A 21895-nucleotide genomic window follows, 5' to 3' on the forward strand; every position below is an offset into this window, starting at 1 on the left:
AGTTTAGTCAACAGGTTAGGAGAAACACTAAAATGAATTTGCTGAAGAGTTTGTTAAAGACATATGTCATTTAGAGGACACAGAGGCAATAGAAGAAATAACATTTAAATTACCCGAGGCCTCACAAGCAGTGTAAAACATAGCCAAGTAATTACTGAGTAAATGGAAATTAATCACAGTGACAGTAAATAAAAGATAGTGATAAACTCAACTTTCCCTCTGTAGAACAAGTAAGAATGAATTGGAAGCCATATTGATGATTACTAATGAAAAAGGTAAAGAATTGCTTTGGGTTATATCCCAAAAAAGTCACGACCTTGTAGATAGTTCTGTTATTTTAGACAAAATTTGGAGAAATGACACCTGTTTCAGAACCCTGTAATACCAAATCTTTTCTGCCTGAGCATTTTGCCCCACTTACAAACCTGGCCCAAGATGCATTACATTGTGTGTACTATGAGCAATATTTTGAATCCCATACTGAATTTGACCACTGATGCTGAAAAACATAGAGAACAGTTTTTCACAATGCATGAGAAATGTGCTGTTGATAAGTGCTAGAGAGAACTTAAAATATCCAAATTAAGGAGGAAATTCTGATTTTATGTAACTCGTGTCTGAGAGAGATTCCCTTGCATAAATCTTTAGCTTGATTCCCCCCCTCTTCCTCCAGTTAGCTTCAGCTGACCTTGCTATCAGTTTTCTCTAAAATGTAGGGGGGAAACGTCCTACGATCAGATGATAAATCCAGTTGAAAGTTGCTTTTCATATTCTTCCTTTGGTTTATTATTTTGTTAAAAAATATTAATTCCAGCTCTACAGTAACCCTTAAGAAGCTTTCCCTAGTTCCCTGAGAGTGCTGATTTATCATCCTGTTCCCAAATGGTCAAGGTTTAAGTTCAGAGGGAACGTAATGCTCTGGTGGCAAAGTGCTCTGAGAGAACTGAAAACAAAACAAAACAAAACCCCAACAACCTCCTTGAGCAGCACAAGAACCCAGAGAAGGGAGAGAGTCTTGGAGTTGGAATTAGGAGATTTCCATCTTTCCAATCCCATATCTCAAGACATAGCTCAAATCCCACCCCCTCAAAAAAGACTGCCCTGCTGATCTAGCCTCAAGTGACTTATCCTCTCTATCTTTTCTGATCTCCTTCAACAGTTATTTCTTTTATTATTATTATTTATTTGGTAATTAACTGGCCTCTTTGATTATTGTCTGGAACTGTTACTAAATATTTTGTATATTTAATCTCCAGTTAGAGAGTTACTTCAAGGCAGGCCCTGTGTATCACCCTTATAATACCAGATAGTAGATACTCAAATATTTATTGATAAGAGATGGCATGGGAAAAATTATAGATGGGAAGTCAACAAATCTAGACTATAGTCTTTCGACTGTGTTGTTTGGGCAACAACAAAATAGATCTGGATTCAGCTTCCTCATTGGTAAGATGAAGACATTCATCCTTTCAGCTCTAATATTCTGAAGCAGTTATTTGGATTTTCTGTGGTTCCATCCTGGCATGAGGAAATGGCTGCAGAGACAGTAGGACCCTTCCTCTAAGTTACATTAAAAAGAAGGCACTAATAAAACTCATGAAAGCATGCAGCCATAAATGATACAGATTTGGCTTAAAGACTACATTAAATTGAGTTGGCAGGCTTGTGTTCTCCAAGCCATATCTGCCTAAAGCTTTTAGTAGCTACAGAAAAGGTTTTCATACTGGTTCTTGTGTCATCAGTTAATACTTTTAAAAACGGCATTCTTCGACTTTGCTTTCTTTTTCTCTCTTAGGTGACACCACACTCACTAGCTTGCCATAAATCTCTACAGCTTTTCGTGTACAATGCTGATCGTTGTTATTTTCCCATCTGTTTCCATTTTCTTGTTTTTCCTCACTGCCCCGCCCCCCGCATCTGTTTCCTCAGTTTTCACTTGTTTTTCAATTATTTTTGGTTTTCTCTTATTCCACTTTATCTTTGCAGATGCTTCCTCTATTCAGAACTCTACTGTTTAGGATTTCAGAAGATCCCTAGATTTGGTATCACAGTGGTTTAGGGGAGATACATCTGGGAAATATTCACTGCCAAGGGAATGAATCTAGTACATTTTATTTTATTTTGACACTAATAACCTTTGTTTTAGGGAGGAAGCACAGTGTTTTGGGGGTTGGAAGCTTTGCCACTTACTGGGCAGGTCTCCACAGTAAAATGGGTACATTACGTTCCTCAGTAACTTTGTAGGGAAATTTCGCACTTTGTAAAGTGCTGTTGAAATGTCAGTTAAAATTTTTACTGTTAGTATAACCTGTTACTGGCCTCTGCCCCACCTGTTTTGTCTGTGCCCGTACCCACATACAACCTAAACAAGAAGATGAAAAGGGCAGCATGTGGTTAGTCTTGCTGACCAGGCTGTCCGCCTCACGAAACATGTGGGCTTTTGGAAGCATATGGATATTTGGTATCATGTAGACAAAACATCTGGATGGCTGTCTGAATTCTTCCCTTTTATCCAGATGGTGGGGACTTGGTGCAGACACAGAACACATACATGTTTTCTTTCATCCTCTTTCAAGTTGATGTAATAAGGAAAGAATTAGAAGGTACCCTCGTCTTTTCTCACATTCCTAACACAAGCCTAGGATTTAGACATAAATTCCCACTGCTTTGAGACCCCCACCCTCTGTGTTTTCCAGCAGGCATCATTTCATGGAGGATTAATGGATCAGCTTTTCTTCCTGCCCCTGCCCCTCTGCATTCCTTTTTCTGGGCATTACAAGCAGTAGGCAAAACACTAGAATGCCTATATGCTAGGACTGGCTTCTCCTTAACTACTGCTTTAAGGAATCATGACTTAACACTAGTTTATTTTAAATGTAAAAAAAAAATAAATTCAGGTGGTAAATACAATTTTAATACTTTTAGGGTGAATTAAAAGCCAAAAATATTGCTGCCACATGCTCAAATAATGGACCACAGAAAATTCTTTTCTGATACAATTCTTTAAGGTAGTGTTGAACATATCATGATTTTTAGATCATGTCTGTCATGGAAGAATTCAAAACGACTCTTATGAGGCTAATTATGACAAAATGAGGAAAGGAGGGGCAGGTGTCACACTGATTAACTGTGAAACAGATAGAAAGGTAACGTGTGTGTGTGTAAGTGTGCAAGTGTGCATTATGTCAGGAATAGTTATGCTGACAACATTCTAAAAGGGAAACCATCTCTTGGACTCCTCTTCAGGAAATCACTTTGGTACAGATTCATCCCATGGAGCCAGTGGCAATCCTAGTATAGACTGTGCAAGCGGTCAACATGTCTGTGTCCTTTCATAATTCACATATACCTTTTATGATTATATCCCTAGCTTTATGTTTTTCTCAGAATATTTAGTTCTCCAAATATAAGGTAAATATGGTTATTAAATGCTATATATTTTCTTTGATTTGGCTCAAAGAAAGTGCTAAATTTCAGTTCTGAGAAAAATAAACATACAAAATATTGGTGTCAGACAAAGAAAAACAATGTAGAAGTGTGTATTTTATGCAAATATTTTTATTTCTGAAAATTTGACTATGAAACTGTGTTCAAGTTTATAAAGGACTACTACTTGAAAGAGGGATTAGGCTTACTCTCCTTAATCCTAAAAGGCAGAACTAGGAGCAGTTGGCTCAATGTAAGGATACATTTCTTAACAATCAGAGCTATGAAAAATAGAGTGGATGCCTGCCTCTGGAAGCAAGAGGTTCTCCATTGCCTAGCACACAGAGGAGTTTAGAAAATTTTCTTTCTTTTGTTAATTTACAAAAGCAGGCTTAGAGGGGGTAGTCTAGGTATGCCAGCACCTAATGGAGGAGGGAGGAGGAATGCTCCCCCAGGGAATTTTGGCATACTTGGGCCCACACTAATCCATCACTAGGAGTCTTTAACTAGAGGCTGGATGAGTATTTGTTGGGAGTGTATAGCAGGGAATTTCCTGTTCAGGCACAGTTATATTAGATGATCACTGGGGTCTCTTTAAGTGTAGAATGGTTATGATTCTGTCATATGCATGATAAGGAATCACTTTATTTTTTATCATTCTTATGCTTTCCCTGCGTTCTATGATTCCATTTTCTTTTTACCGTTTTCTGATTGACCTCATTTTCTAATATATTTTCTTTCAATTGGCTTACCTTGAGAAAATCCCACAACAAAAGCATTTCTCCTTTTCCCACGTTACCAATCCTAGTGTTTCTTAAAAAAAGAGAATGGATAGCATAGGGAGGAAAACTCTTCTTTAAGCATTTTCCCCAGTTCATTAGTTTTTTTTAAAAATCATGCCAAATGCTATTTTTGGGAAAGTCTAGTTTAAAATTTTCTTTCTTTGGATTAATTTTGGTTCTCCCTTGATATTTTACTTTCTATGCGATCGTTAATTTCTCTTTCATTTCTTTTCTATAAGCAGAAAAACATGATACAAATGATTCCAAGCGTACCGCACTATTCAGCTTAAGACATCTATTCTCCTGGACTTGATTCTGATTCTGAATAAGTCATACAGTGAGACAGAGACAGCAAACACACGGTTACAGTGTTGAATTTAGATTTGAATCTAGCAAGGTTGTGCTTTCAGTCAATTTAAAGTTAATAACTTAAAAGCCAACCAGAAGGTCTTTCTTAGTGGAAGAAAAATAACGAGAGGTAGAAAAAAAGGAAATGTAGTTTGGGCCAAAAAGGAGACTGGAGTTGGCTACAGATGGGGAAGATGTCAAGTCTCGTTTGTGTCGATGATGCTGTTTCCGGTGTCTACCTCCTTTTTGGTCCCTTTCTTTGCTCTACTACATTTCAGTTCAATTCTTAATCCAAATTCCCATGTCAGCACTTCCTCTCTTGACTTCCTTTCTTATTCCCTTTACAGGATTGAAATTAGTAGTCAAAGCCGGCACATCCAATCTTATCTTGAAAATAAGAAACCCTCCCTTGTGATCTTTGCATTGTCTATGTGAGAGCAATCAAATAGAGCAATCAAGTGTATCAGATGGAAAACTCCTCTCAGTGTGAGTGAACAAGCCATTTAAAATCATATGTTTCCTGAGAAGTCTTGCTGAGGCATCCTGGTTCCGCTATTTAAAAAGAAACCAACATCCATGCCTCTGTGCACTGTCTGTTTTCTCCCTGGAGTGGAGAACTCCCATAATTTGGACACAGGCAAAGAGAAATGGTCATTCAAATTCAATTCTCCTTGAGGTCTTACTTCTTGGAGGTTGATGTAATTTTCTTCTTCCTCTTTCTTGATGTCAAGAAAAGAGAACGAAATTAAATGAGAGAAAGCCAAAGATGGGTGGCCATAGGGATTATTAGGATGATAGAACCAATCAATCAGCAAGTATTTATTAAATCTCTGCAAGATGCTGGGGATACATGTACAAAGAATGAAACAATCCCTATTTTTCAAGAGAAGGTAGAACTACTCAACTCTTACATTACTCTAGGTTCTGGTACAGTACCTGGCGCATATAGATACTGAAAAATCTTTGTTGATTTTTTTTTTTGCTCTGCTAAAAAGCATGACCTTTAAACTTGGAAATAACAAATATAATTTGTTAACAGGGAGTGCCAGTGATAAGATAGGAAGCAAGTATATAGTGGCCACCAACTATTTTGGGTCACCAAAACCAAATGAATTATACCTCAATTACAGAAGGAATATCAAGTGTGATTGGTGAGCTTTTGATGATCTTGAAAAGAGTATGGCAGACATGAGAGGGCTCTAAGGACTGAAGAGAGGAAGATCTTGTCTTTGTTTTTTAAAAGGGGAAGAAACAGAATGATTCAAACTATGGATAACTGAGTTTTGAATTCCATTCTTGGAAAAAAAATCTTGATTTAAAGAGATTGTTGCAGGAGGAAAAAAAAAACAAAAACAGTCATCACTCTGTGCTAGCATGGCTCCATCAAAAAAGAATCCATTCTCGAGGCACAGGATACTTGGATTTCTGCAAGGCATTTGCCAGTCTTTTACTTTAGGTCTATGGACAAAATGGAGGAACATAAGTACATATATCCAGGTGGGATTGAAACTAAGTGGAATGACCAGCTTCAAAAAAAATGGTGATTAATAGACATCAACTCATGAAGGAATTCTCTAGAGGGGATTCAGAGGTATCTCTCCTAAGCCATTCTCTGTTCAACATTTTTATCGGTATCAGAAGAAGGCATAGATATGATGATTATGAAATTTAATAGATTGCTAACATATTGGCTTACATAACCAGGGTACAAAAGACCTCAACTTGCTAGAACAATGAATTTATTAGTAAGATGATATTTTATAGGGATGAATATGAGTTCATAGTCTTGGGCACAAAATCTTAAGTGGACAAATACAGAATAGCAGAGCAGGAACATAATAGTTCCACATAACAAAATATCTAGAGGTTCTTATGTACTAAGAACAATATGAGTGAACACTGTGAAACTGCTTCTAATACCAGGACTTTATAATTAACAGAAGCAGGGTGGACAGAAATAAGGGGGATTATAATCTACTGTATTCTTCCCTAGTAAGACCACATCTAAAGAGCTGTTTGGTCTTTGACAAAATACTTTAGGAAAGACATTGATAAGCTGGATTGTATCCAGAGAAGGGTAATCAGTGTGTTAAGGGGACTTAGGAAAGGTACTGGGGGGGGGGGGGGGTTGGACATGAAGAAGACTAAGGGAAGGATAGGTTAAGTTAGAGATAAGACATTTAGGAAGCAATATCCTATAGGCTGTATCCTATAAGCAATACCCTATGTGACATGGGACTGGAGCCCAAGAGAAACTAGGGCTAGATGTATAGACCTAGGAGTCATCTGTATAGAGATGATAGTTTAATGCATGATCACTAATGAGAACCCCCTGGGAGAAAGTATAAAGAGAAAGGGGTGTAAGACTATCATGGAGACCATCACCAGAGAAGGCAGGGCCTTGATGGTGATCTAGTATGACTTGGAGAGGGATGATGTAAGCATGATATACTCATCATAGTTTCAGTCAGCTGCTTCTCATTTGAAAGAAGGTGATCCCTGGAGATTCTTGTCTCCATCAGGGTATAAGAATGCCAATAAGGTCAGATGAAACCTGAACTTAGAGAAGAAACACAAATAATAGAGGAAAAAAAAGTAGTTCACAGCCATTGGCTTAAAGAGTTGTAAGCATCCTTCCCATCATGCCCTCCATGAGAAGGTTAATAACCACACCTTCAGTAGACCACATCTCCAGAGGCAGAATGGCAGAGTGGATACAGAGATGGTCTTAGAACCAGGGGGTCCTAAGATCAAGTCCTTGACACTGGGTAAGTCATGTGATCTCTTAGAGCTCCAGGAACATCTCTAAGACTGGAAATTGCAGAGAAGCTACCAACGTACTACTAATGTAGTATAATGTAGAGGAATACTGCTCACTTGGAATTTCTATATATGATGAAATCACAGATCTAATGACTGACCTTCTTTCCTACTCCAGCAGTGTCAAACTTAAGATTGCAGAAGCCTACATATTGACCTAGACATCCATAAACTAACATTCTCTGTGTTGTATTTTTATTTATTTTGTTAAACATTTCCCAGTTACAGCTTAATCTCTTAATTAATTAATACACCTGTCATACTGTAAGCTCCTCAAGGGCAGGAATTATCTTTGCCTCTTTTTGTATCCCAGAACAGTGCCTGGCCCATAGCAGATGTTTAATAAATGTTTACTGATTGACTGATTAATCTCATTTGGGCTCCAGGCATGTTTGACACTTCTGCCCTACTTTATTCAAAGCACCATGTCAGATGGTACAGGGGTTACAACAGTATCATGTCCAGCAGCTCAGGCACTACTTCCTGTAATGGCAAGCACAAACATAGTTCACACCTTGTTTCAGCTATTGAATTAACACCTTGTTTCAGTTCAAGTTTCTTTTGAGCCTTGTATCAAGTCTGTTAAGAAACAGAACGTGTGAACCCCACAACTTGTGAACCCTAGAACATGAACTCCTGCAACAGGAAGGGGAGGAGCTAATGACCACATATAAGGAGAGGCCCAGGCTAGAGACAGCAGAACTGAGAAGACTCTTGTGGTGGCAGTCAAGAAGGAGAAAACTTGTGGTACCCCGGCACTGTTTGTCTGCTCTGTCTGTGTTGATGTTTGTTTGTGATACTTTGTACAGAAGCCTTGGGACCTTACTGGAAGCCCTGAAAGAGGATTTTCTGGTTGTATGTTTGCAGAAGTCCTGGAGGAGGGTTTTGGAGGTGCTGGGACTTTACTGATGATTTGTGTTGAGTTCTCAGACCTTGTTGGTGGGTCTGAGTTGATTTCACAGGCAGATAGTGAATTAATGATGGTGCTGGAAATGTGTATGAATATTATTGTGGCTCTGTTAAGTTTTGTCTTTCCAGAAACAGGAACTGTGAAGGACTTGAGGTGGACTGGACACTGTGAACTTCAATACAGAAGGAGAACTGGATGAAGAACTGGACAAGGAGCTGGACAAGGAACTGGAAGCTGCCTGCCTTTGAACCCAGGTGACAGCTGGAGCTGGGACCATGGAAGAGGAACCACGGAAGCTGAGAGCCAGCCTTGCGTCAAACTTAAAGAAGACTTTACTTGGATACTGTGTACTGACTGAGATTATGATTTATTGTGACCTAGGGGTGAAGAAATTTGACTTTTGTATTTTGTGATTGATTTTGTGATTGACTAAATGAATGTACTTGTTTAAAACTATGTGACCACTTTGGTGATAAGCTGTTCAGTTGTGACATGGTGAATTGCTGTATTTTGATTTTCTGTAAATGTTTTGCTCTGATTTGTTATTGAACAGAGAGTCTGCTATACTACGTAATCAGAACCTTGAAAGCTGTTCACAGCAGCAGTCCTCTGGAAAGCTGCTCATGTGTGGCTTTACGCTTCCCATTCAAAGTTTTCCTTGACAAGATGAGAGGAAAGGAATCTTCCTAAAGCACTTAGTCACATAATTCTTTTGTCCCTATCACATTCTACCTTGTCTAATGCTTGTTTATATATTGTACAGGTGTCTTCCTTGTAGATTGTAAACTCTTTGAGGGCAGGGACTATGGGGTTTTTCATTTTTTTTTTTAAACCAGTTTAGCACTGTGACTCATGGGCTTTTTTTCTTTATTTGGAGGTGGGGACAGTTCAAACCTGTAACTAATGAATATTTATTGAATGAACAAGTGATTCAAATCCCTTAGCCCAAAGAACTTTCTTTCTTAGAGGGTAGATGAATGATAAGAGAGATGTTAAGATTCCAGTGTACCATTTTTAGTTGAGGGTTTGTCTGTGAACCAACCCCAGTGTTCTTCTGCCAACTGCTGATGGATTGCTATTAGCAAACACCTTGAAAAAATGATGTCCCTGCCACCATTTTTGCCTCCCTGCTTCTTTTAGTTTCTTGTAAATAGCTGGGTACACAGAGTTGGGCAGACACTGTTGCACCCTGGGGCACTGCCAAGGTAAATAACTGTTATTGTGGGTATGAAAAGAAACAAAATTTTTGGGAGCCAAAAGATAACAGGCATTAAAAGGAACATTTTGCTTTCTGGTCTTTCTCCCTTGATTTTAACAACTTTGCACAAAATGGCAGGTGATGTAATACTAGTTGGGAAAAACTGTCTAAAGTTATTCACCTTTATTTGATAAACTACAGTGTATTTACTAATAGAATGAATGAATCAGGTTCAATTCTAATAACTCAGATGTCTGTTGTGGTCCTAAGGTGGTCTCCTGGCAACCTAGTTTTGAGTACTTAATCTATGTTGTCTTTACCAAATAGCTGTCATAAATCATAGTTTGCCTGCTAGATATATTTGGCCTACTATAGGATAGGGAGGGGAAAGAAAGTGCCTTACAGAATTGTGAAGGTACAGGTAGTGGAACATTTTACAAAAAAAAAATCAATTATGCCATTGAGATCAGAAATAGGAATTACCAAAGTATTTCTCAGAATAATAATAAAAATAGGGGGTGCCATTAATAATACAGAAGCAGTAGTTAGCGTATGAAGATGGCAATCTGTAGTCGATTCAAGGTCTATTTTAGGCATACTGGGAGGGGGTGGAGGAGAAGCCAGATGAGAAGAGAGAAGGCACCTTCAAGTAGAGTGTAATAGAAGTTCAGTTAACCATTTTGTGGATTATCCCTCGGGTCCTTCTCAGTGCCACCTTTATAAGGCCTGGACCTGCTTCCATATTAAAGCCAGTTCTTTTATCTTAACATCCCTAATGTGAGGGAGTCAGCCCTGGACAGGGCAGCAGGGTTCGAAGAAGAGAAGCCATGGTCTTCTGACATTAATTAGAAAGCTAAACTGTCTTGCTCAACCAATTAGTCGAATTACTCATCAGAGTGGCTAAGTTGGATTCACAGTGGATTCGTTTCTTTGTGATACCACTGGAAGTCTTCATTTGTGAAGACTGCCCTAGGAATGGAAACTTTCAGCCTCGACAACCACTTTACCTTATGGATTTTCAAGCATAAAATATTTTTTCTCAAGAAATTAACTTTAACTATATCGAAAATAGCCAGCAGGAGCTCCGGCAGGCTTAGCTCATGTGCCCATGCTCAGTAACTGTCCAGGATAATTCTCATTCCCGTCTGCCACCTGTATACAAGAAGGATTAGGAAGGTCCTCTTGAAGGTTTACTTACCCTAAGCTTTCGACCAAAGACATTGACTTTTCCCTGGGCTTGCTCTTTTCGGAATCTCCACTCCACTAAATTCTGGCCATTCTCCCCAGGGAGAGTCATGTTTCTTTTAGCCACTGTTGGGTTCGCTGTGCCAGCGAGAACATGTGGCTCTGTTTGGTAGTGTGAGTCTAGGCCACTGGCATAGATAATTCTCAGGGAGCCGTCATAACCAATCTGGTAGCTGTTTCTTAACTGATCTGAAAAAGTGATGAAACAGAAATGTATGAACCATGGATGTGGAATAAACATCTGGAATGTTGTGCAATTAAAAACGATATAATCCTTTGAATGATCTGCATTTGTAAGTAAAAGAACTTTAATAATGCCTTTTTAAGAAAATAACTTAAACAGTTTTCCCCCTTATTGTTTCCTGCTATCAAAGTTTTGCCTGAGTGTAAAGACATCAAATTGGCACTTAAAATACTCAATCCTTCTTCATTCCTAGAGTTTCCTCTCCTTACTATTGCTTTTTATGTTTGATAAAATGTAGGATTATCCTTTATGGTATGGTTAGCACAATCAACAAGATGTTCTCTTGGGAGGCTGGGTGTATATATAAATTTCTCAATATATTTTCTTCTTTCAAGATTTTAGAAGTTGCCCCCCTCTGCTTTATGTCATGAATTGGTTTAGTAAAAACAACAACAGCATCATTCCTTGGGGAAAATGTCATAAATGGAAGAGGAACCAAATTAGGTTACAGGGGAGTTGTGTAACTTTCCAGGGGAGTTTGACTCTCCTCTATTTATGGTGGGATTATGAAAGGGATGTTTTTCGGGGCAACCTTATTTGAGTGTGCTTGTATTCTTTGTAAAAGAAAAACATCATTGAATGATGTGAATATTTTATTCTATCAAAACATTAAATTGGTTTATAGTAATTTTTTTATTACCTTGAACCATGGTATAGAAAGAATCAATTGATGACAAATTTGAAGTGATGCTGACATCCTCTTCCCTGCTGGACGATTCAATGTCCACTGTAATAGCCTTGTCCATTTCTCCATGAAGGTTTGTGACCACTCCAGTTGGAAATGTCACATTTGTCAGACGACCCTCGCTGTCATAGCTAAAGGAAAAGTGGTACCTTTTCAGTATTTGACAGAAAAAAGGTTTCACTTACTTTACAAATATAATGAGCAGAAATAATATTAGCGGCAGAAATTTGGTAGAATGTTTGTCTTTGTGCATGAGATATGCAGAATGTGGACTTCAAACATGCTTTGAAGTAGTCAAAAGCCTGTTTAACATATAGAAACCTCAATCGGGAGAGCAAGAGTAAACAGGATGGCTCTCCAGCTCAGCACATTATTCTTTGAAGTGTGACCAAAATCTTACTGCACATCTAATTTGCCATTTCAAAGGGAACATGTTTGCTGGTATTAAATTCCTTAGCATTCTTCAGTCTTTTCATACTATCACACTAGGCTGAATTTACTATTATAGACTTTTTAAGAAAAAAAGGATTTACTATCTCCTGTCATCTTTGACAATGTATTGTGACCTTATAACTTTACATGTATAATAAGAATATGTATACATACACACACATACATATGTATGCAGATATATAAAATAGATGAAATATGTTGATGCACTTGAATAAATATACACATAGAAAACATCTCATTGATTCATAGGTATCATTCTATAAACTAATGGTATTCTATGGACCTCATATTTCATTCTTTTTTGGAACATATCACTGTAAATAATTAATTTTTATGTTTTTACTGATGATGATCTATCTATACTGACATAAATATTCATAGGTGATATCTTAATTAGGCAAAAGTAAAGAAATGTGATTTGATCATTTTTCTATTTATATGCTTAATGGTTTTATGATATTTATTTGAAAAAATTCCTTATTATGAACTTTATAAACATTAGCAAATGTGAACATTTCCTTATACAAAGAAAAGAAAAAATTATATGTATATAATGCCATGAATTCCAATTATGTGCAATTCATTTTTTAAAAAAGTATGTGTACATACAATATAATTTAACATGGCAGTTCCACTACTGCCCTATGTACTCTTTGAATATCTTGCTGCCCTCTCCTGTGTATTTTAAAAATGCATCATTGATGCTCTTTCCTTAGTTTCATTGTTTTTTGAATTACTATTATCTTTCAATTCTCTCTCAAATTCTTAACCCCCAAGAAAAGCCTTCTCTTCTTGAGTACTTTAAAATTAATTTTAAATTAAGATGTCTTAAATGTAAGGAAGGAGAACTTGAATTTTAAACCTCTATTCTAAATATGTGTTAGTTGAAATTACAGTTATTTTGTAAGCATCTCCTGGCTTCACAATTTATGACAGTGCCAGGGAAAATTCTGTAAAAGGTGACTGTACTAGGGAAAGCGGGGAAATATAAAACCATGGCTAAAGAACAGGGGATTTAATTATGGCAACAACAAAAGCATTCTAAAGTTTCGGGTACATTTGCCTTAGAGACTACGAGTACATCTGCACAACTACACATATGTGACATTACAAAATGAAGCAGAGATTGGAAACAGATGCCTGGATAACCCAAGGCCAACTCCTGACTTACCTAGGGTCACATAGCTAGTATCTGAGGTGGGAAATGAATGTAAGTCTTCTTTTTCCAAGCTGCAATGCTCTTTTAATTATACCATACCATTTCTATTCATCAGTTATCTAGATATCTCTATGGAGTTTATATCTTCTCCATTTTACTCTGGGTGTGCAGATAGCACATATATTTTTCCTAATGCGTTGCTTAAGGTTCTGTGATAAGATTTGTAATGATCACTTTTACTGTCATTACTACTGTGCCATAAGAAGTAGGGGTGATCCTAAGTTTGTTTCATTGTAAAAATTAAAGCACTAGAAAAGTGATAATAGGAAAAATGAAAGGTCCAAAGGGGCCAAATAGGGTTTAACAAGTGTAGAATAGTAGTAATAGTAATATTATCATAATAGTAAGTTAATAATAGTGAGTTACATAATAGTAAGTTGTTATATACCAAAGAAGTATTGGTTAAACCTTCCTTAGAGTAAAAATAAGGAAGAAATTATTCTAGAAAGTGAAATGGGTAGAATTTTGCCTTAGCTCCCTAGCACAACTCTTCCACAACAACTCAGAAAATGTTCCAGACCAAATTCTGAACAGGAAAGCTAAGAAAAAGTCACAGTGAGTCATTTTTTCCAGTCCAGTGCAGCTTAGGAAGACATGACCTGGGGCAGGACCTGGCCAGCTGCAGGTGGTCCAGCAGTGGGAATGGGGAATATTCAGGAACAGCTCCCTTTGGAGCTGACACAGGAGTCTCAGGGTAGCAAAAGGACCCCTGAAATACCACTGGGAGTAAGAATAGGTTCTATCTGGTAGCAATGTTGCCCATTACCCATCCTTAGTCACAGACCCAGAGTGGAGAAAAACAAGTGTGAACCTGAGTAATGAGTCCAAGAGTAGTGGCAACTTGGTTCTAACCTTTGGCCCAACATGTGTAAGGCTACAGTGGAATAACTGGGACAGGAGACCAAGACCAAAGAGTAGTGAGCAGTTTAGCTGTCCTTGCTGAAGAACCTCTGAGTGGAGTAACAGTGACTTAGTCCAGCAGTATTCTGCTTACACTCAACTATACACAAGCCAACAGACCCAATTTAAAGACAGTTCAAACCTAGAGCACAGTGTGCAGACCTCTCCCTTGATCACACCACATTGTAAGCACTGAAGACATGCAGACCTACAGACTGAAAGCTAATGCTAAGAAAGTTCAAAATCAAGAAGTAGACTTGAAAAATGAGCAAAGAAAAATTAGCCTATGGAGAGTTAACTGTGGTGACAAGGAAGCTGCAGATTCAAACACTGTAGATACAGTGATCTGAAAATATCTATAAGGAGAACTTCAAAGAATATGTAGATTGGACACAAGCCCAACAAGAATTCCTAGAAGAGTTAAGAAGCTGAAAAATTATTTTAAATGCAAATGAGAGCTATGGAAGAAAGACAGGAAAAGAGAATTAACAGCCTGGTAAAAGAGTCACAAAACCTTACTGAAGAAAATAACTCCTTGAAAATTAGAATTGGCCAAATGGAAGCTAATGGCTCCATGAGACATGAAAAAAATTAAGTCAAAAGGCTGAAAAAAATAGAAGAAAATGTGAAATAGGTCTTTGGAAAAACAAGTGACCTGGAAAATATATCGAATAGAGATTATTTAAAAATCATTAGATGACCTAAAACTCAGCAACAAAAAAAAGAGCATACAGATCACATTATAAGAAATTATAAAAGAAAACTGTCCATATATCTTAGAACCAGAGGACAAAGTAGACATTGAAAGAATCTTTCCATCATCTCTCGAGATAAACTCTAAAATAAAAACTTCTAGGAATATGGTAGCCAAAATATAGAGCTTCCAGGTCAAGGAGAAAGACAGACTTCAAGTAGTGTGGAACTACAGTCAGGATCACACAATATTTAGTAACTTAGAATATCATATTTCAGAAGGCAAAGGATGTAAAATCACAACCAAGAATAATCCTACACAGCAAAACTGGGTATGATCCTACAAGGGGGAAAAGACACTTAATGAAAAGGAAGTCTTTGAATCATTCTGAATGAAAAGATCAGAGCTGATCTTTTGCATGATCTCAAATGAAGAATGGAAGGGAGGGAAAGAAGAGGTGCACTGGGAGAAGAGACAAAGAAGAGGAAAAATGGTTCTCTTACATAAATGAGGTATTCAGGGAAGAGTTTATAAAGTGGAGGGGGGCAGGCAACACTTGAATCTTACTATCTTCTCAAATGGTTCAAAGAGGAAAGAATAAACACACAGCTGGGTACAGAAACTCCATTTATTTAATAGGAGAGTAGGAGAGAAAGGAGGAGGGGCATAAGCAAAAAGACTGGAGGAAGGGGCAGGGTAAAAAAAAGAATAATAATTATAAGAGGATAGGTGGAGGGAAATACACAATTAGAAATCATAACTGAATATGAATAGGAAGACTCATTCATAAAATAGAACAGGGTAGCAGAATGCATTTGAAACAAGAATCTAACATATGATGTTTATAAGGAAACACGCCTGAAATACATTTATAGTTAAAATAAGGGGTTGGAGAAAAATTTCTTATGCTTTAACTGAAGTAAAAAAAGAAAAGGTGAGCAGTCATGATCTTAGACAAAGCAAAAGCAAAAAAAAATTTATTTAAAAGAGATAAAGAAGAAATTACATTTTATAAAAGATACTATAGACAATAAATTACTTTTAGTATTAACTGTACATGCACCAAATTGCATTAGCATATTTAAAAGAAAAGTTGAAATTCCTTAATAGTGAAGGGGGGCTCAATTTATCCCTCTTAGACCTATAAAAATCTTAACTTTAGGGAGCTTAAGAGACTTTTTTTGGGGAGAAGGCAACTGGGGTTAAGTGACTTGCCCAAGCTGACATAAGTATTAAGTTTCTGAGGTTGGATTTGAGCTCAGGTCCTCCTGACTTTAGGGCTGGTGCTATCCAATGTCCCATCTTGCTGCCCCTGAACTGAAGAGATTTTTAATAAAATTTATACATGATAGACCTGTGGAGATAACTGAATGGGACCAAAAAGAAGTACACCTATTTCTCAGTACCTTCACAAAAACTGATCATATATTATTAGGGCATGAAATCATCACCAAAAATGTAGAAAAGCAAAAATAATAAATGTGTCATTTTTCTGACCTTAGTAAAATAAAAATTACCTTCAGCAAAGGGCCTTCAATGAATAGATTAAAAATTAATTGGAAGGAAAATAACTTAATCCAAATGAAGTGATAGAGGAAAGAACAATTCATAGAATCAGTCAGTAATTTAATTAAAGACAATGACAGCAATGAGATGACTTAACAAAATTTGTAGGATGCAGCCAAAGCAGAACTTTAGGGAAAATTTATATCTAAACATTTTTTTAAGCAATTGGGGTTAAGTAACTTACTCAAGGTTACATGGCCAGTTATTTCTGGGTATGGTGCTAAGTATCTGAGTCCGGATTTGATCCCAGGTCATCCTGACTCTGGGGTCGGTGTTCTTACTCACTGAGCCACCTGGCTGCCTCCAAGCAATTGGGGTTAAGTAACTTGCTCAAGGTTACACGGCCAGGTGTTTCTGGGTGGGTGCTAAGTGTCTGAGCCCGGGATTCGATCCCAGGTCATCCCGACTCTGGGGCCAGTGCTCTTACTCGCTGTGCTACCTGGCCACCCCTAAACATTTTAAAAGAGAAAGAACAGATCAAAGAAATGAATATTCAACTAAAATTTTTTTAGAAAATCAATAAATTAAAACCTCCCAATTAAAAACTAAGATAGAAATCATGAAAAGTAAAGGAGATATTTACAAAACTTTAAGTATAATAAAAGATAACTAATAAAATGAAACTAGGAGCTTTTTTTTTGTGGGGGAACCATTGGCAAATTTGATTTAAAAAAATAAACCAAATCAAAAATAGAAAATGATGAATTCAAAACCAGTGAAGATGAAATAAAAGCAATTTTCAGGCACTATTTTGCCCAACTGTATGCCAATAAATCTTGCCATCTAAATATTTATACAAATATAAAATACCTAGATTAATAGAACAGGAAACAAAATACTTAACCCCATCCTAGAAAAATAAATTAAAAAGCTTTAAATGAGCAATCTACAAACTCAAGGGGAAAAACTCTCAGGACCAAATATTCTACCAAATATTTAAAGAGCAGTTAACTCCAATATTACATAAACTGTCCTAAAAATAGGGAAAAAAATCTTTCCATGACACAAATGTGGTTCTTCATACCAAAACCAAGGATAATAAAAATAGAAAAAAAAAGCAACTATAAACCAATTTTCCTAATGAATACTGATGCAAAAACTATAAATAAAATAGTAAAAAGGAGACCATGACCAGGCTGGATTTATTCCAGGAATGGCTGATTCATTATTAGGAAAACTGTAAGCATAAGTGACTATATCAGTAAACATAAGAAATTTCAAAAGATGCAGACGTTTTTGAAAGAATACAACACCCATTACTGTTAAAGACATTAGAAAGCAAAGGAAAATGGAGCTTTCCTTAAAATAATAGAAAGTATCTATATAAAACCAAGAATAAGCATTATCCATAATGAGAGTAAACTAGGAGCCTTTTAAAAATAAGATTGGGGTGAAACAAGGATGTCCATTACCAACTTTATGATTCCGTTGAACTTGAAATGCTAGTTATATAGCAATAAGACAAGAAAAAGAAATTGAAGGAATAAGAATAGGCAATGAGGAAACAAAACTATCCTTATTATGATATGATGGTATTCTTAGAGGACCCTAGAAAATCAGCTTAAAAAAAAACCAGCCAAAACAATGAGCAACTTCAGTGAAGCTGCTGGATACAAAATAAATGCACATAAACCATCAGCCTTTCTATTTATGACCAACAAAATCCATCAGGAAGGGATAGAGAAATAGCATTTAAAATAACTGCAGACAGTATAAAATATGTAGGAGTCTACTTGCCAGAACACACACACAAGAACTATATGAGTGCATGTATAAAACCTTCACACAAATAAAGACATATTTTAAAAATTGGAGAAATATTAATTACTCTTGGGTAAGCCAAGTCAATATAATAAAAATGACAATACTGCCTAAATTAGCTTACTTAATCAGTGCTATACCAATCAACATTACCAAAGACTTATAGAGCTAGAAACAAAATAACATAATTCATCTGTAGGAACAAAAGAATATTGAGGGAACCAAGGAGCAGAAATGGGAAGGTAGCAGCCTAGCAGACTGGTTTGCAAATTAAACTTTAAAGCTGTAATTGTAAAAAAAAATTTGTATGTAGTTTTAAGTAGAAAAGCTAAACTGCAGCACAGATTAGGTACAAAATATACAGATGCAAATAAGCATAGTACCTCAAATTTGATAAACCCAAACATCTTAGCCAGTGGAACAAGAACTCACCATTTGACAAAAATTACTGGTAATTATCAGTAAAACTGTAAAACAGTCTGGCAGGGGAACAGACCAGCATCTCACATTGTCTACCAGGATAAGCTCAAAATGGACACCTGATTTCGACTTAAAGTGTGATAACCTGTAAGAGCTATGAATAGGGATGAGTTCATAACCCAACAAGAATAGAAAGGTTCATAGAAGGTAAAATGGATAATTCTGATTAAATAAATTTAAAAAGTCTTTTGCACAAATAATGCAGACACAATTAGAAGAAATGCAAGAAACTGGGATAATATTTTTGTAGCAAGTTTCTCTGATAAAAGCCTCATTTCTTACACATATTGGGAGCTGAGTCAAATTTATAAAAATGAGAACCATTTCCAAATTGATAAATGCTCAAAGGATATAAATATGCAGTTTTTAGTAAGAGAAATCAAAGCTTACAATAGCTATCATGAAAAAATGTTCTTAATCTCTAATAATTAGAGAAATATAAATTAAAACAACTCTGAAATACTATCTCATACCCATCAGATTGGCTAAGATGACAAAAAAAGGAGATGACAAATGCTAAAGGGGATATAATAGTTATATTAATACCTTGCTGGTGTAACTGTGAACTAGTCTATCCATTCTGGAAAACAATTTGGGAGCATGTCCAAAGGCCTATGAAACTCTTCCTTTGACCCAGAGATACCACTACTAGGTCTGTACCCCAAAAAGATCAAGGAAAGAGGAAATATACCCATCTGTACAAAACATATTTATAGCAGCTTTTTTTTTGTGGTGGCAAAGAATTGGAAACTGAGGGGATGCCCATTAACTGGAGGATAACTGAACAAATTTGAGTATAGGAATGTGATAGAATAAAACCTGACCAGACTTGTATGAACTAATGCAAAGTGAAGTGAGCAGAAACAGAATGATTTATACAATAACAATAGTATTGATAATTAACTTTGAAAGACTAAATAACTCTGATCCACACAATATCCAAGCAGAATTTCAGAGGACTCATTAAGAAACATGCTATCTACCTTCAGATAGAGAGCCGATAGACTCATAGTGTACAGAGACTGAAACATGTTTTCCATCTATTTGTTTCTTTTCTTCTTCTTCTTCTTCTTCTTCTTCTTCTTCTTCTTCTTCTTCTTCTTCTTCTTCTTCTTCTTCTTTTCTTCTTCTTCTACTTCTTCTTCTTCTTCTTCTTTTCTTCTTCTTCTTCTTCTTCTTCTTCTTCTTCTTCTTCTTCTTCTTCTTCTTCTTCTTCTTCTCTTCTTCCTCCTCCTCCTCCTCCTTCTTCTTCTCCTTCTTCTCCTCCTCCTTCTCCTCCTCCTCCTTCTCCTCCTCTTCCTCCTCCTTCTTCTTCTCCTTCTTCTTCACTTTTTGGAGGGGGGGGGGAAGGCAGGGCTATTGGCGTTAAGTGATAAGCCCAAGGTCACAAAGCTAGTAAGTGTTAAGTGTCTGAAGTCGGATTTGAATTCAGGTCCTTCTGACTCCAGGTCCGGTGCTCTGTTCACTGTGCCACCTAGCTGCCAACATATTTTCTTCTATTTCATTTTCTCATTTTTTTTTTAAAAGTATGTGACAACTTTAAAGGATTTGGTCAGGGATAGGGAGCTTTCAGGTAAAACAAAAGTAGAGAAGGTTCAGTAAGGATGGGAGAAGCAAGAAGTGAGAATTGAACAGTAAAGAGAAGGAAACACAGTAGAGAAGCAGCACCTATATCATGGTCAAATGACACACTGATTTGATTAATTCAGCAGAAAATAATGAGCCACAACATTAAGCTGAAATTGCTAGAAAAAGGTCAGAGGGCAGGGAAGGGTGAGCACAGGATGTAGGGAAGAGAGATTGGAATGTGAGAGAGAATGCCAGAAAATAAATATACCATGAATTTAATAAGCTCTTAAATACACTCAGTTGATTAGAGGCATAATTGGGAAGTCTAAAAAGATTTGATATTTTTTTTCTTAGATCTCATATACTGTTTTTGGAGAAATGATATAAACTAGCATTTATCCAGTGCTTTAATTTTTGTACAGTTCTTTATAAATATTTCATTTAATCCTCAAAGCAACCCCAAGAGGTTGGTGCTATTATTCTCATTTTACTGATGAAGAAACTGAAGCAAGTTGAGGTTAAGTGACTTGTCCCGGGTCATATAGCTAATAAGTGTTTGAGAGAGGATTTGAACTCAGATCTTTCAGACTCCAGATCTTGCCCTCTATCTGATGACTCAGTATGCCATTATAACATGTCCACACTGCCCTACACCATCAAATGGACCTAAAGAATTATGAATTAACAGTACCTACTCTAGCTTCTCCTTTTATCTTTCTAATCCATGGGTAGTTTGATATTCTTCGCTGTACAGGTAGGGGATGCCCTAAAATAATAGCAGTGGAGGGCAAAAGAAGGGGAGAGTAAGATAATGAGGAACAGGACTCAGGATAGTGAGATGATAATGGAGAAAAGGAAGGACTGCTTTTTTTGGAGGGGGGGGGGCTTTGTTATCTTTGGGATGGGAAGTACAATACAAAAATTGCTAATGTCATCTTGGGCTGCATTCAGGGTAGAATCATGGCCAGAATCATCAGACTGTGGCACTTTGCCCTGATGAAACCACATCTGGAATACTGTGTTTAGTTTTAGAAAGGGCACCGATAAGCAGAAGAAAATCTAGGGGAAGGCAACTAGGTTGATGAGGGACTTTGAGGTCCCGATACATGAGGAGAGGCAGAAGAAATCTATTTAATGCCTGCATAACCTTGGACAAGTCACATATCCTCAGTGGGTCATGAGGGGTAGGCAAGATGATTTTAAAGATCCTATATGTCTCTAAATCAAATTCCATGAAAAGTGAGGATGTTCAGCTTGAAGACATGACAAGTTAAGGGACATACAATAGCTGTCTTCAAGCATTGGAAGGGCTCTCTAGGAGGAATGGGATTAACTCTCCTCTGCTTGACCAGAGGGCAGAATTGGGAGTGATGACTAGAAACTGCCAAGAAGCACATTTAGGCTAAGTGAAAGGAAAAACTTGCTAACAATGAAATCTAGGGGTGGCCAGGTAGCACAGCGAGTAACAGCACCGGCTCCAGTGTTGAGAAGACCTGGAGATCGAATCCTGGGCTCAGACACTTAGCACCCACCCAGAAACACCTGGCCGTGTAACTTTGAGCAAGTTACTTAACCCCGATTGCTTAACAACAACA

General features: G+C 37.0%; 1 protein-coding gene across 1 annotated transcript in view; it reads right to left on the reverse strand.

The window, feature by feature from the left end:
• The window catches only part of TENM3 (teneurin transmembrane protein 3), a 3497142-nt gene that overhangs the window by 16339 nt on the left and 3458908 nt on the right, over positions 1–21895 (reverse strand). The window contains exons 34-35 of the mRNA XM_069096576.1: positions 11614–11789; positions 10683–10918 (exon numbers count right to left, since the gene is read on the reverse strand). Of these exons, the coding sequence (XP_068952677.1) occupies positions 10683–10918; positions 11614–11789 (412 nt within the window). The remainder of the gene's footprint in view (positions 1–10682; positions 10919–11613; positions 11790–21895) is intronic.

This window comes from Petaurus breviceps, unplaced genomic scaffold (genome assembly GCF_028583685.1).
Source record: "Petaurus breviceps papuanus isolate PSGF00001 unplaced genomic scaffold, PetGlider_PUasm1.0 126, whole genome shotgun sequence".
In the NCBI taxonomy this organism is placed as follows: Eukaryota; Metazoa; Chordata; class Mammalia; order Diprotodontia; family Petauridae; genus Petaurus; species Petaurus breviceps.